At 53.2% G+C, this 14,939-nt stretch overlaps 4 protein-coding genes across 4 annotated transcripts; 2 read left to right on the plus strand and 2 right to left on the minus strand.

Annotated features, from left to right (window-relative positions):
* On the plus strand, positions 1 to 7,039 carry CPAR01_14639 (telomerase reverse transcriptase; the record flags this gene model as incomplete). The annotated part of the gene is made up of 14 exons (XM_060498889.1): positions 1 to 423; positions 477 to 981; positions 1,039 to 1,781; positions 1,831 to 2,292; positions 2,350 to 3,229; positions 3,303 to 3,371; positions 3,467 to 3,634; positions 3,746 to 3,854; positions 3,926 to 4,048; positions 4,565 to 5,005; positions 5,073 to 5,694; positions 5,763 to 6,107; positions 6,162 to 6,293; positions 6,389 to 7,039. 14 exons carry the CDS (start codon positions 1 to 3, stop codon positions 7,037 to 7,039), a joined length of 5,673 nt encoding a protein of 1,890 aa, XP_060342352.1.
* A 1,856-nt stretch (positions 7,040 to 8,895) lies between these two features.
* On the plus strand, positions 8,896 to 10,626 carry CPAR01_14640 (uncharacterized protein; the record flags this gene model as incomplete). The annotated part of the gene is made up of 2 exons (XM_060498890.1): positions 8,896 to 9,580; positions 9,635 to 10,626. The coding sequence occupies 2 exons, from the start codon at positions 8,896 to 8,898 to the stop codon at positions 10,624 to 10,626; spliced, it is 1,677 nt and encodes a 558-aa protein (XP_060342353.1).
* Positions 10,627 to 10,701: 75 nt separating this feature from the next.
* CPAR01_14641 (uncharacterized protein) lies at positions 10,702 to 11,753 on the minus strand (the record flags this gene model as incomplete). Its single annotated transcript, XM_060498891.1, has 4 exons — positions 10,702 to 10,878; positions 10,951 to 11,141; positions 11,477 to 11,551; positions 11,615 to 11,753. The coding sequence occupies 4 exons, from the start codon at positions 11,751 to 11,753 to the stop codon at positions 10,702 to 10,704; spliced, it is 582 nt and encodes a 193-aa protein (XP_060342354.1).
* A 599-nt stretch (positions 11,754 to 12,352) lies between these two features.
* Positions 12,353 to 14,331, minus strand: CPAR01_14642 (uncharacterized protein; the record flags this gene model as incomplete). The annotated part of the gene is made up of 4 exons (XM_060498892.1): positions 12,353 to 12,460; positions 12,523 to 13,323; positions 13,379 to 13,852; positions 13,927 to 14,331. 4 exons carry the CDS (start codon positions 14,329 to 14,331, stop codon positions 12,353 to 12,355), a joined length of 1,788 nt encoding a protein of 595 aa, XP_060342355.1.
* Positions 14,332 to 14,939: the final 608 nt, after the last annotated feature.

A 14,939-nucleotide genomic window follows, 5' to 3' on the forward strand; every position in this document is an offset into this window, starting at 1 on the left:
ATGGCGACCAAGAGAAAGTCCCTGGCACTTGAGAGACCAGAGGATGAGCAATCCGAGGGCAAAAAATCAAAGTTGATCCAGATAAAAGGTCAGGTCAGGCATACGCTTCTACAACAGCACTATGATGTCGTGCAGACACTTCGCGGGTACCTGCTTTCTAAACTGCCAGGGTCTTCGAGACTTCGCCGCAAGAAGATTGCAGCGTTGGGAAAAGACCAGGCACAGTGGGCACGCATTCAAGACCACGACATTGGACCAGAGCTTTCTTCGTTGTTAGACACAACCTTGGTCTGCACGCAACACCGCCCTGAGGCACAAGCTGACTCTCGGTGGGCGCAATGGCGGTCCTTCTCTCAGAAAGCCGACGACTCGGTTGTGTCTCTCTCGGGAGGTTTGGCCCAAGCTACTTCCTCGCAGTCAGAGGTAGGCCACTGCTACGCGACTAATATGTCTCTAAGGCTGACCGTCAAACACAGATCGTTGACTTTGTGGTGTGGCAAATATTCAACAGACACGCTGCTTGGCCGAAGCACCTCCTCTGCGATGGGTTCAGGAGGCAGGCTCAGAACATTGCCAATGCAAAAGGCCACGGTCGCGATAGCGGAATTCAGGGGCTGATCGCAGTTGACCCGAATCACTACGTGCAGGCCCTAAAAGAAGCCCCTTGGCCACAAGTACTAATGCTGCTCGGGAAATCAGGCGAGCAGATCATGATAGATCTTCTCATTGATACGGCGATATTTCTCCCAGTGAGAGCTGGTCACGGCAATATGTACCAGCTCAGTGGTATCCCCATGTCAGAGACGGGCATAGCCGCGAACCAGGACAGCAAGAAGCAGACAACAGGAGATGCCACAACGCCGCCACCCATACCTCAGGAGCGGCTCCCGTCTGAAATCAACCTTATCAGAAATCGCATGCTCTACGCTCGAGCTGCTCTCACCGCTAAGGGCACGGTTCAGTATGGACTGCGGCACATACGTAAGTTGACATTCGAACCAAAGACAAAGAGAGACTTTCTCTGACTCCGATCGACAGATGTTCTAAGTCGTTGTCCGCGTCTATCGTATCCAGAACAGGCAACCGAAGAAGAGAGATCAAGAACCACACAGGCGAACGAGCGCAACACGCTGAAAGTCATGATGTATATCTTCCCTCGACAATTCGGCCTACACAACGCCTTCACCTCCAAAGTTGACCACTCCAAGACGTCGCAAAAGTTTGCAGACTATACTCTCCGCGAAGACGAAATCTCGTCAACGTTCAAGGGACGGGATATCAAGCTTCCAAAGAGGCTGCGCGGAGACACAAAACGACTGGTGCAGAGGCTACAACTTCTCCACGGTCGGTGTGCTTACGCTGAGATACTGCGGCATTACTGTCCTTCTGCTGTTGACTTCAAATCCCGGAAATCTGTCTCAAAAAAGCCGGTGAAGCAGTCCAAGACACTTGATCCTGCACCGGTGGCGGGAAGAGACAACCATACAGCTGTTACATCTGGTGCCCCCAGAAATAGCACACATAGCCGTCCCAAGCTTCACCAACCCGCGGCGCCTCCGCTACTGCCCACATTTGATGCGATCACTGACTTGGCAACTCCCGCAGCTCATGTTTCCGCATTCTGTCAGGCTGTACTGGCCAAGATCATACCAGATGAGATGTGGGGCACTGGTGAAGGCGGAACTTACAACAAGAGTCAAATACTGAGGAAAGTCGATCACTTTGTCAAACTGCGGAGGTTCGAGGCCATATCCCTCTGTGAGCTCGCAGACGGGCTCAAGGTAAGCAGTCCTCCGGTTCTAATGGATTCTGTCTGACGCATTCATCAAGATTACCAGTATGGAGTGGCTGGCGCCTCCAGGTCTCAAAGGCCAGAAAACCAGCTTGACTGACATGAAGAAACGGCATGAGATTATGAACGAATTTTTGTACTACATTTTTGATTCGCTGTTGATACCCCTTTTGCGCAGCAACTTCTACATCACAGAGTCGAGCTCTCACCGCTACCGTCTCTTTTTCTTCCGGCATGACGTTTGGCGATACGTCGCAGAACCAGCAATGGGGAGTCTTCGAACAAACATGTTTGAGGAGATCAAGCTTGACCAGGCTACCGCAATACTCGACTCCAGGCGGCTGGGCTTCAGTCGTATCAGGCTTCTGCCCAAAGGAAAGGGTATGCGGCCGATCACGAACCTGCGAAGGCGAACAGAGATCAGGGGCAGGGGCTCTGTTCTCGGCCCAAGCATAAACACTGTACTGGGCCCGGTACATTCCATGCTCAAGCTCGAAACGGTAACCCTCGTCATCCAATTTCTGTGTCATTCATCTAGTTACTAACGGCCTTTGCAGCAAAGCAATCCCTCCAGGCTCGGATCATCCATGTTTTCGGTGGGTGATCTCTACCATCGCCTAAATGCCTTCAATGCCAGATTTGGCGACCATCGGCCGGTATTCTATTTTGCCAAGGTAGATGTGCAGTCTGCCTTCGACACCATCCCTCAGGAGGCTGTGATCAGGCTGATGGACAGCATTCCGAATGAAGAACAATACATCATCAAGAAGCACGTCGAAGTAAAAGCCGGATTACTGGATTCTCGGCATCAGAAGAATGCTGTATCAACAGTCACGCGGCGGTGGCATTCCATCGCCGTCACCCGCAACGATACCACTGACTTTTCGCAGCTGGTGGAGGGGCGTCTCGGCATAAACCGCAAGAATACCGTATTCGTGGGAAATACCATGAGAAAGGAGCTAGAAACCGGCGCGCTGATGGCTCTGATGGCATCGCATATCAAGCAGAACCTCGTCAAGGTGGGCAAGAAGTTCTACAGGCAGAAGAAGGGTATCCCCCAAGGCTCTGTATTGTCTTCCGCTCTGTGCAACTATTTCTACGCCGACCTCGAGGCGCAGCATCTGTCGTTCCTGTCTGAAGGGGAGGAGCAGGGAGAGGAGGGTGGAGAATGCCTGCTCTTGAGGCTGATTGACGACTTTCTTCTCATCACGACGGACCAGGCCAAGGCACGCAGGTTCGTCCGGGTCATGCATGGCGGACTACCCGAGTACGGCGTCTCTGTCAGCCCCAACAAGACCTTGGTCAATTTTGACATGGACTTTGACGGCACGAAAGTAGCCAGGCTTCCGGATGGGGCTCGATTCCCTTATTGTGGACTGGGTATCGACTGTGATACCCTTGACATTGTCAAAGATCGAGGTCATATCAAAGATACAGGTAAGCTCTTTGTGTCCCCGTCGTAAGGAGGTGAGAGAAGCAGCGCCACGCAGTGAGCTAACCTTGCCATCAGTGGTTTCCAATGCGTTGACAGTGGACTACGGGAATAAGCCCGGTCAGAATTTCCAAAGAAGAGTCTTGAGTACGTCCCACAACCTTGCTTCCCTATAGCCAACCCTCACTCATTTGAAATTCGATTCAATCCCGCCAGCTAACCTCTACGTCATCTGCCACCAGACGCCTTCAAAATCCAGTCCCACCTTATGTTCTACGACACCAAGCACAACACCCTCAAAACCGTCATGTCCAACCTCCACAAGGCTTTTGCCGAGACGGCCGAGAAGATGTGGGCGTACTGGCGCTGTCTGCCAACCAATAAACGACCCGGTGACGGGCTCGTCGTGCGTATGTGTATTCCTTATCCCACTCCAACATACCATACTTGCCTTTTTTTTTAATCCTGGCCTTTACTTTGACCCCCTTTTGACTAACGACACCCATTTCATCTTCTCACAGAGACCTTGGCCAAAGTAATCGACGTCGCTTACGGACTGCTCACGAGCAAGTCTCGGAGGGAAAAGTATCCAGAGTATGATTGCGCCGTGGAGAAGACGCAGGTTGCGTGGTATGTATTTCTTCCGCCCCTGACACATTGTTGTGGACATCCCGCCGTCTTACTGAATGGTTCTCTCAAAGGCTCGCTCTCGATGCAGTGAGGATGATTCTCGCAAAGAAACAGGCAAACTTTACGACGGTATTGTCATGGATAGATAAGGAGACAGGGCGTCTTGACGCCAAGAAGACGGCCCGGGCGAGGAAGTACGTACGAGGGTGAACAAACAAGAATAGTGTCGTAGTGCAATGCACAAAAGGTCGAGGAGGGAATTTTGGTGTAGCTTCCTCTGTGTATATGTATTTTTCGAGGCAGAGTCCCCCTTGCCAAGTAGAACAGGTCGGATGGAACTTGAACTCTCCCGTCTTTGTCTTACTCATTACTCCTCTCCTGCCCCTCTCCTGTGCCACAGATCATCTATCCATATTGAACACGTCGATGGCCGTTGTGATGAAACCATAGGAAACTGCCTTCTCGTGCAACCCGGAAACCATGTTGCTTGCTGGGCAGTAGTTAGACTCGCACTTTTGGTGCGATGCGAAAGATGCCGTGTGAGGCGAAAGCACCAGATTTATCTCCGAGGTAAAGTAACCTCTCGGTGTGCCTTGCAGATATTTGAAAGCATACAAATCAATTTCCGAGAGTAAGGTTGACGGTTATCGAATCTCACATGGGTGGCACCCAGCACTCCAGCCCTCTGTGTTGACTAATTTCAAAAAAAGGGAGCGATTCAAAACAGAGCTACGACAAATGATTCTCGGAGAGATCATGAACGACCAGGGAAGATTCTTCCTGGAGAAACTCGCCGAAGCGTCCGAGTACCCAGATTCCCTCCTCTACCAAGACGAACGACGGGCGACGCTAAAGGCACGCATCGAGCATTATGCCGAGAGGAAACATCAAGTATTTGACGAGGCCCAAGAGAAACGGAAGGATAATCCGTTGATAGTCGTTGACTTTGACACGGGAAAGTCTCGATCTCCGGTGGCGGGGGGCGATTTCGATGTCGACGAGGTTGCCAACGATAAAAACAGTAGGGAGAAGGCCGACTTACACATCATACGCAACATCGACGACTTACGAAACAAGCTGGCCTGGCCGGATCCGAAGCAAGGCCCGTGGAAGTCTGAATACCTTGAAAAAGACCCCCCGTTACGAGTGATGTGAGTCCGCTCATCGAAAGCAATCAGGCGCAACAGCAAAAAGGGGCACTAATGGCAGCGTAACCAGCCTGCTAGAGCGCATGTGGCCTACCTCGCTGCTACTGAACCTCAGCGAAGACGTGCTGTTGGAGATCCTAACCTACCACCAGATCCCGGCTCACTTCCTGACCTTCGTTACCAGCGGCGGTGACTCCTGGAGCTTCGCCAGTAGCATGAGCTTCGCGGGCTTCAAAGGCTGTACGAAGGCGCTCTCGGGCCCTGGTCAAGAACAGCCCACCAGCTTGGCGGTGCTAGGTCGTAGCGGTAGGCACATTCAGGTCTGCCTCACCTTGTTCAGCATCCGCGAGTATCCCTCACATGCGCTGCCCCAGGACGCGGATCCCGCGAGAACACCACGGTGGGAGACGCACTCCGCGGTCGTGTACGTCCATTTTGACATTATCGAGGGCACGGCGGTGTGGTTGCTCGCAAGCCCCCGATCGTATCATCCGGAAAGGGGTCACGACACGCAGAACTTACTTTGGAACGCTTTGAAACACGACATGGCGAACGACATGAATGCGCTTCAGTCGCTTGACGTCCCCGAGCGATTCCGTATCAGTGTTGACAGTCTCCTTGCGGCCGCCGAGTGGTCTATCGGGATGTTTTCGCATCACGTCCAGGACACAGAGAAGAGGCTCCATGAGTTGGTGAGTCCGTCTCGCCACATAATGCGAGAGGCGCAGTAGAGCCGGAGCTATGCTAAGATGTCATGCAGACCAAGCCTTACGTCTATCCGTATGACGATGACGAGACGGTGAATGACAAAGCAAGCGCATCAATCCACGCCCAGGACCTTCGTAGAATGGCGTTCTTGATGGAAACTCGGCATGGCAGTGTCATCAAAGTTGAGAACAACCTTCGGGTTCTCCGCCGTCTCCGAGAGTTTTTCGTGGAAAATGTGGCCGGGCATCTCGGCCCTCTCAGAGATTCCCACGCCAATGACATCCGGACGCACATCAAAGGCTTTGCGGAGAAGTTGACATTGGTAATGGCAGAGATCGAGGACTTGTTAGACCGGGCATCAGCACTGGATAAACTTGCGAGGAACAGAGAAGAATACGTACGTGGCGACTGGGAGTGTCAAATCAAGGGGAGCGAACGCTAAACGGCTTAGATTCAACGGTTGCAAGCGCATCACTCGACTCAGCAAATGAATACAATCGCGGTGCTGACGGCGGATGACTCGTCCGCGATGAAGCAATTGTCTTTCATCGCCCTGATATTGTTACCAGTCACGGTCGTATCGGTAAGCAAGATATCCCCCGTCGAGCATTGCTGTTGGAAGAAAGGCAGAACACGAATGCGTTGATCGGATGTCGTAACCAATGATATTCTATGCAGACGGTTCTCAGTACGGACATTGTCAAGTTTCAGGACCTTTCGAACGAAAACGAGAATGCCACCCGAGGCACGTCCGAAGGCCCCATTCCGATATACAGTTTTTCGGTGGCGGCCTTTGGCACATGGGCGGTCGCCAGCGTACTCATGACTATCGCGACTTTGGTCATTGTCAAGCCGGCAGGGAACCGTAGGAGGCAAGGCAACGGCAGTGTAGACTGTGGGACGCACGAACCTCCCATGGAGAAAACAAGGAGATCTCGACTGATAACGCGATTGTCTCATGCGTGGAACATTCGAGACAGGTTCGACTCAGCCGTAGACTCTTCGTCCCGCAATGCCAGGCCTAGGCCACCGAGCCCGGCGATTTCGGCACTCGCGACTTCGATACACACGGCCCCGACGGTTGTCAAGATGACATCAAAGTCGCGAGGAACTCCGGTGGTGGATATGGACGCTCCCGTGTGTGCCGAGTCCTCTCGAACTTGGCCATCGATGGGGTACTGGCTGGGGGATGCTTGGAACATAATGTGGCGGTCTGCAAAGGATAAGGTGAACATGACGGAGATGGCGACGACACCTCTACCACGATGGGATAGTCGAAGAGACGAGGGACGAGAGGATGGGCAGAAATCGCGGGGAGAGGGTTCATGAGTGCATGGTGTCCTAGCATGTTGGTTTAAGGCACAAGGTTATCCGAAAGGTAATGTAAGGTAGGGTCGCATCGTCTAAGTGCTGGATTCGGAGAAATAGGATCGGGCACGGCAGATTGGCACATGCCAGATCCCCTCGGTCCCTTGCTACCCTCCGAATCTCCAAGGCTGCAAGGTTATCTGACAGGCTCAGCTCCTGTGAGCCGCATCTTTGTTTCTATGTTTCTTTTGTTGAATTGCCACTTTCGATGCGGACTCGGTGTATCCTGTATTGGTGTGCTTGCGTTCCATTTGTTAACGGTCGAAGCGGTGGCCGAGGAAAGGCGAAGCTCATCATGACCCGATGATAGATAAGAGAAGCAGACGAAGATCAAGCCTAGGTCTAAGATCGTAATGTGGCGGTGCTTCCACGCTCCGTACTCGTGCATGCATTGTCGTTTCTTTGAGAGAGCAGTTTCCCATACCTATACCATGTAGGAGAAGGTAAGGCACCTTCATGACGCTGATGCATAGGAGGTTTTAGCGAATCAGCCCACTACACGCAGCTAGCGGGCGACTGAGTCCACCAGGAATGGCCCCCATGATTCGTCTTCCTTCGGATCCGACAGGGAGCCACCTCGCCTGGCCGATGATTTTCAGGGAAGGCCCCATCACCCGAGGCAGGTGCCGTGCAAAGATGGTGGCGGCCCGGGAAGCTTGCGTGGGGCCCTTCCACACTCTTGCCTCTTCTGACCACACGACTGGCGGTGGAGGTGCAGGGGAAGCAGAGGAAGCAGTGGGCTCCGGCTCTTTCACAGACCGGCGGCCTGGTTGACGTCAGACGAAAAGATGCGGCGACTTTGCGTACCTTGCCTTATGCTCGTCTCCCGCCGGCTCAGCTTACCACGCTTACTACCTTACGCCAGCACGCCTTATCCGATTTAATTAGACAGAAAAACACAAGTGTAAAGCGCGAAAGGGACAAACGAGAGAGCATCTAGTGAAAACGATACCCTTACCCTGTTTATTAGTCCCATCCGTCTATTTCCCTTTGCCCATTATCTCGCCCACTATCTTACACCCCGATACTTGATCCATCCTTGCTCGCATGACACTGCCATCCCATCCTCCTTCTACAATCTGCTACCTATTTGAGATCTCAGTTTTGTTTCCAAAGGGGCGAAACACATCTTGACTTGCCATGTTCTGTGGACGACAGGAGCACGCACACACTCACACCCACTCGCCTCATCCATAATTATCATCCAACTCACCCACACACGCCACACGTCGCATAATTTCAGCCCATTGCACTGCTGCTGGCCCGGGGCCTTTACCTTTGAACCCTCGTCTCTATCTGCCATTCTGACCACCTCGCTCCAATTCAAACCGGTTACGGGCTCTTGAACCATCCCGTTCTGCCCACTCGCGACAACCGTACTCGGGTTCGCTTTGGAAACGACATCTGACAACTTGGTCCAAGCACGCCGAAATCCACGAGGGCATCGGACCAAATTGTGTGGCAGACTCTTGTCTGACATCGGAACCATACCAACTATTCTCAAGAGGCTTCAAGTTTTTACTGCTTCCTTCCTCTCCAACCAGAAAATCCTGGTTGTGGCTAAGTCAGCGCCTCCGTCGCCTTTCCGTACTCAGAGACTCAGCCGTGTCTCGTTTGTCTCGTGTAATGTGCGAGTCAGACAGATACGCAGCTAGCTACAGCTAATGCCGTTTTATTTATACAACACTGCATCCTCCCTTCTTCCTACGGCTCTTGGCTCACCATCACCGATTACCATTAGGCGTTCGAGGGGTCTATTTCCTGGGGCAAAATACTATTTGCTGCAGTCCAAGGAAACTATCCAGACCGAGAGCAATATGGCAGCTGACATCACCACGCCACTGGGTATCCCAGGCCTCACCGCCCCGATATTAGCAAACGCTACAAAGCCTAGCCTTGCCAACATCAGCGCTCCCTTGCTTGCCACCATAGTTCGCGATAGCTACCGTGCTACCTTCAAAGCTCGCGTCGCCGCCGGCGAAGCACGACCTTTTGTACTCCCTTATGGTATCTTTGCCAGCTTCATCGTCCCCATCCTCTACTTGACCTTTCCGCACACCAAACGGCCGTGGCTTTACAAGGCAAGATGGCTTGTGCTAGCCTTCATCGTCATCTTCAACATTGACATCTTGCTGGGCACCTCTAGCACCAACATGTCCATATCTTATGCGAGCGGCCTGTCAGCCTTCTGGGGAATATTGTCTAACTTAATTATGCTGGTATTCACGGCACCACAATTCGACTATGAAAGAGTTGTTCGGAGGAGGAAGGGTGTCACCACCCCAAACAGATCCAAGTCGTCTGCGGCTCGCGCAGCTCCAACAAACGGATCCGGACTCAGGAAGCGAGCTAGTAGCAAGAAGCGAAGAGCCGACCAAGTCACGGCCCCTGAAGTCAACCTCGAAGAGTACGAGTACTACTGGCAGACTTTCCCAGAGAATGGATGTTTTTCAGAGCGACTGGGCTGGGTTATCGACCTCTACACCAATTTCAGAGGAGTCGGTAAGAAAGCTTACTCCCCCATGCTAGAACGAGCTCTATATTGACGTAAATCAGGTTGGACTTGGGCTGTTTCGTCGGTTCCCAGTCCAGTTCCCCCAGAGAACCCTGGTACGGGTGAGCTCGTCAAGATGGATACCATTCCGTTGGAAACCTTCGTGGGGTGCCAGACCTACAAAGACGAGAAAGAGTTCTTGCGACGGAAGGTCATCCCCATCGCAATCTCGTATATGATCCTCGACATCGCCAAGGTGACCATGATGGAAGACCCATACTTCTTCCTCGGATCCGATTCGTTACCCCTTCCTGCACATCTCGCGGCCCTCCCACCATGGGCCTTATCCATGTGGAGGCATGCTTCCGTACTCGGTATTCTCTACGCCGCACTCGTTATGGTCTTCTCCGTTCATGATCTGTTCCAGTACTATGTCCTCAGCAGAGTCTTCCCCATGCGGGGTGAGCTGTGGCAGTACTCCACGGTCTTTGGTTCCTTTACACAGATCTTGGACAGAGGCTTAGCCGGGTTCTGGGGAGCTTGGTGGCACCAGACCTTCCGACATGCTTTCTCTGCTCCAGTCAGTTGGGCTGTGAAACGTGGCTATCTCGAAAAGGGGGCGCGTAGCACAAAGGCAATTGGGATGTCTACCGCCTTCCTTCTTTCTGGTCTGCTTCACGGTTCCGGAAGCATCAGCGCGATCCCCGAGACCAAGTGGTGGAAACCAGCGCTTTTCTTCTGGTTGTCGGGGCTCGGCGTCCTCACTCAGCAAACGTTCTGTACGGCCATGAAGCCCCAGATTACAAAGATGCCTCGCACGCTCAGGAGAGCTGGGAACCTCTTATTCGTGCTCATGTGGCTGCACGTTACCGTCCAGCCGTTGGCCGACGACTTTTCGCAAACTGGCCTCTGGCTCATGGAGCCCGTCCCCGTTTCGGTCGTGCGGGCCCTCGGCTTCGGTCGCGGAGAGACGTCGTGGTGGAAGCCTGATATGGAAGCGATTGGACATTGGCATGTTGGACAGCATTGGTGGGATTCTGGGTTCAGCTACTAGAGCATCGGGCGCAAGCCCTCACCTCATGTTATGATGCAACGAAGTAATGTGGTGGCTTGTTTTTGTAGATAAACTTTAGGGGAGATACTCCTTTTCTTTCGCCTGCTGCATCCCCTCTGAGTCGAGATCCCCATTCACTTTGACGTGATCTGCGCCTCCGCCCTCGTGCTGTTCTGTAGGATCATTTCCGGCGCGGAGCTTCTCGAGCCCATTCTCCTCCTCGGGCGTAAGTCTTCGGGGGACAATACACTCCTAGTGGTCGTTCTCCTGTATCTGTGTTGGTGAGCCGAGTAAGTTGATCGGTGTAATAGGTCAGGAACACACCAACTTGACTACAATGTCTCTGTGAGGAAAGATTTTATTCATGTATGCCACCACGACAGACTTCTCTAGACCACAGATGGGGGTTCTATACCCGTACTGTATCCCCGAGAGGAAAAAGCTGCGCACGGTGGTGTTCATTTCGTGTGTCTCGAGCGTCCTGTCTTCTTGCTCGGTCCTTGAGTGAGCTTGGTCTGATGGTGAGTAGTTCAGGCAGCTGATACCACCTGCTGGTCTCCCAGAGCTGGAGGTCGGGCGATTCCCGTCAGGGAAGGGAAGAGCTGTGATATTTGATATCCATAAACGGTAGGTAGGCAAGCCTCAGCGGCTCGCACCTTCCCGCACATGACAACGAGGAAAGGGCGAAGGGTAGGTATATGGCCTCCGTCAAACCCATTCCCGTCACCAGCCAGCAGGCGCTCGTCTAGGTCGACGGGTCAGGTCAAACTGGCTGGGTGGTGGAGTGGTTAATGGTCAACGTCAATTATCTACGCCAACTAGCCTACTCGACGACAGGCTAAGCGCATACGAGTACCCCGAGTTCGAATCCCAGCATGAGCACCAAGAGATGTAGCCACACCGGTGGTGAACTCTTTTTTGAATGCTTTATAAATTGTCATTGCGTAGTCGGGCGAGTTTTTTGCGGGCTGGTATACATACTTCTTACCTCGTATTGGGTAACTGCGCCTACCATCTGGAGGTTCACTTTGCCATCGAGAGAAGGGACACGTGAGCCCACCAGTGGTGTTTTTTGTTTGGAAAGAACGGCTCAAAGTTATCGCGAGCTTGTCATCGTTGCTTGTCATTTTGAAATACTCGCACCATACGAAGCCTACCCATCGCGGCAAGACCACGTCACTAGAGCGAGACCGAGAATTATGATGTGTACTGGTATGCTTGATTACTGCATACTACTGAAGCCTGATAACCCAGCTTTAACAACCCTATGAGCCCTCCCAGGCAAAACAATGAGAAAGAAAGGGGGTATCTGAGCCGAAAGGAGAAAAGCCATCCCAAACCCTAGTCTGTACTAAACCTCCGCCCTTCTCAACGCCAGTCTGGCCAACTGCATTAGGAGAAAATGAGGGGCATCTCGCAAAACCCAAAGTCAGTTCCAAACCAATCCAGACCCAATCTTCAGCGTACTGATGCCGAAGAATCCAACTCCGTGACGGGGAAAGAAAGAACCACCAATTGCCAATAAGAAGAAGACGTGAAGCCAAGAGAAAAGAAAACCCAATGCCCAAAACTCAACCTCAAAGACGCGGAAACCTAATCCCGATACCAGAACATAAGCTAGCGATGTAAAAGTTGCTATTCGAAAGAAATGCAGCCTTTTGATGTCGTAGTACTAGTAAAGAGCAAGAAGAGTCCTCGATGCCATGTGATATAGGTCGTGGACATATTAGTTGCCGTGGCCGCCAGCCGACATGAACGTCAGAGTGTTGGCACCCTCGACGTCCTCGCCGTTGATGGGGTAGGTAAGGCCAGGCTGAAAGGCAGGCTGAACGACCTGTTCGAAAAACGTATTAGCAAAGTCATTCCAAACCTTTGTAGAGATAAGCTATGACTTACATCGATCTGCGTGACGCTAGAAAGATCCGCAGTAACGGCCTGAATAGCCTGATCAGTCCCGTCGATCCAGTTTCTCGTCAGAGGGCATCTTCCCAGCTTCATGTTGGACATGATGGCCACGGCATAGCCGCGCAAGACTGCAATCGTAGGCAGCTCGCCGTTGTTGCGCTTCATCTGCGTCAAGACAATGTTGGTAACCCAGGCACTATGGACGATCTCTCGAAGTACAACGTCACACTGCTGGCGCTGAGTGAGACCGGCGGCGCGGATGTGAAGCTTGAGCTTGGCCTGAATCGCATCGAGGAGATCGCCCAGGTCGGCGGTGACGAGGCGGCGGCTGGCGTTGCGCTCTTCAACATTGGTGTTCGGGGCGATGGGCTGAGGCGGGAAGGCGTGCTGCTGAAGCGGTACGGTCTGGAAAGACTGAGTATGGGTAGATTGAGCCTGGTTGAAGGACTGGGCCTGGCCAGAAGTCTGAGACTGGGAAGTCTGCGAAACCTGAGCGACTCCAGGCGCCCTGCCCTTCTGAGAGCTCTTGGCCTTCTGAGGAGCCGCGGCCTTCTTGGAAACACCAACGGTGCCAGCGGACATGGAGCTCATGCTGGCAGTGAGAGATTCCATCTTGCTAGTGTTCTGACGCTTCGCAGCCGGGGCCTTCTCGGCAGCAGCCGCCGCACGCTTGTTCTCGGCACCAGGATGAAGCTGAGGCAGGCCGAGGTGACGGGGACCTTCGCCGTACTGAGGGGCATGGAGATACGCGCCTCCGCCCTGGACTTGACCCTGCTGGGCGTATCCATGATCCTGAAGATAATACGTGAGTAAAAGGATTGTAGTGAAGTAGAGGTGCAATTCTTACCTGGGCCGGGATGGCCTGCTCGGCGAGCTTTCCCTTGGCCTCGGGAATCTCAGAGATCTTCATCTCCTCGACCTCGGGCTCCTCCTTCTTGACGTTGCCGCTGCCGCTGCCGCTGCGCATCTTCTCGTAGGTGTTGATGGCAGCGGCGCGGACGGGACGGGACTGCGCCAGTCCGACAGGAGCAGCCCTGCCCGCATCGGTGGTGGCGGCAGGGGCGTACCCCTTGCCGCCTGCCTCCGCGGGCGGGACATACTCCTTGTCGGAGGGCGCGCTGGAATCCATTTCGTCGAAGTCGGAGTCGGAGTCGGAATTGTAGTACGACTTCTTTCCCTTCTTCTGCTTCTTCTTGCCCGCCTTATTCTTCTTCGAATGCTTGGGCTTCTTGGAAGGGCGAGTGGTGGCGGAGGAGGAGTTCTTTGCCTTTGTGGGCGTAGAGAGAGCCAGGGACGAGTTCTGGGTGGTGGTGAGGGTGGTCTGTAGAAGAGGGAAGGAAGGGGAGGAAATCAGCTTCTGGGTGAAAAAGACGGATGTGGGTGAAAATAGCGTACCTGGGTCATCTTCTTCGCAGAACTCTTGGGAGCAGAAGACGAGCCCTTGGTGGGCGAGGCATCAGGCGTGTTGGCCTGACCGTCCTGGACGGCGATGGCCACGGATGGCTGACCAGGAGCGCGCAATCCGCCAGCGCGCTGGGTCAAGAGTGCGTAGCGGTCCACCCAGTCGAAGTCGCCAACCTCATGAGCAACGTGAGAGCCGCGGTTCGAGATCTCGCCCTTGGCAACGCAGTCTCGGCAGACGACGAAGCCGCATTCTCTGCACAACTGGTGAACGGTCAGGGCGGCGGGCATCCTCTTGCAACAGTCGCAGGTATTCTCGCTTAGATCAGTCTTTTTCCAGTTGTCGTGACCACGGTCTCGGCCACCCGAAGACGCGGTGTGAGTCTTGAACTGGTCCATGACGATGATTCTGATGAAGTTCGAAGTGATGATCGTGATGGATTAGGGGTAAGTAAGCTTGTTGAGTTGCTGGAGTAGCGAATATTGATGGCTGAGCTGCGAAAGAAAGCTGACAGTGTCGAGGGAAGAAACGAAAACTCGAGCTGTCGAGGGAAGAAAGAGAATCAAAACGAGAGAAGGCAGAGAGAAGAGGAAACAAAAAGTCCAGAGCTCTCGCCCTCCATGGAAATCTTCAATATCAAAAGAGCGGGTACAATAACCTGTGCATTGCCGCCTCATGAAGAAGCCCTAACCATAACGAGAGCGGGAGCAGTCGAGAAGCAGTGAGCCTCCCGTCCTCGAGAGAAATCTTCACCGGCAAGGGGACGGGTTAGACGGGGCCATTGCCTGCCTCAGGAAGAAGCACGCATCGCAAGAAGGGCAAATCCAGGAAGATATGGAACTCTTGCTCTTCACGGAGACTCTTGATGAGGAAAAACTGGCTGAGAGAAAGGGTTAAACTTCTACCAGCAATGCCTACTATCCATACTAGCAGAAGGACAGATGTGAAAGAAGGGAACAGCTATCGATTCACAGGCTCTCGACATCAACATGACGGGCATATCAAA

This window comes from Colletotrichum paranaense, assembly GCF_030867605.1.
Source record: "Colletotrichum paranaense strain IMI 384185 chromosome Unknown Scaffold_16.1, whole genome shotgun sequence".
Classification (NCBI taxonomy): Eukaryota; Fungi; Ascomycota; class Sordariomycetes; order Glomerellales; family Glomerellaceae; genus Colletotrichum; species Colletotrichum paranaense.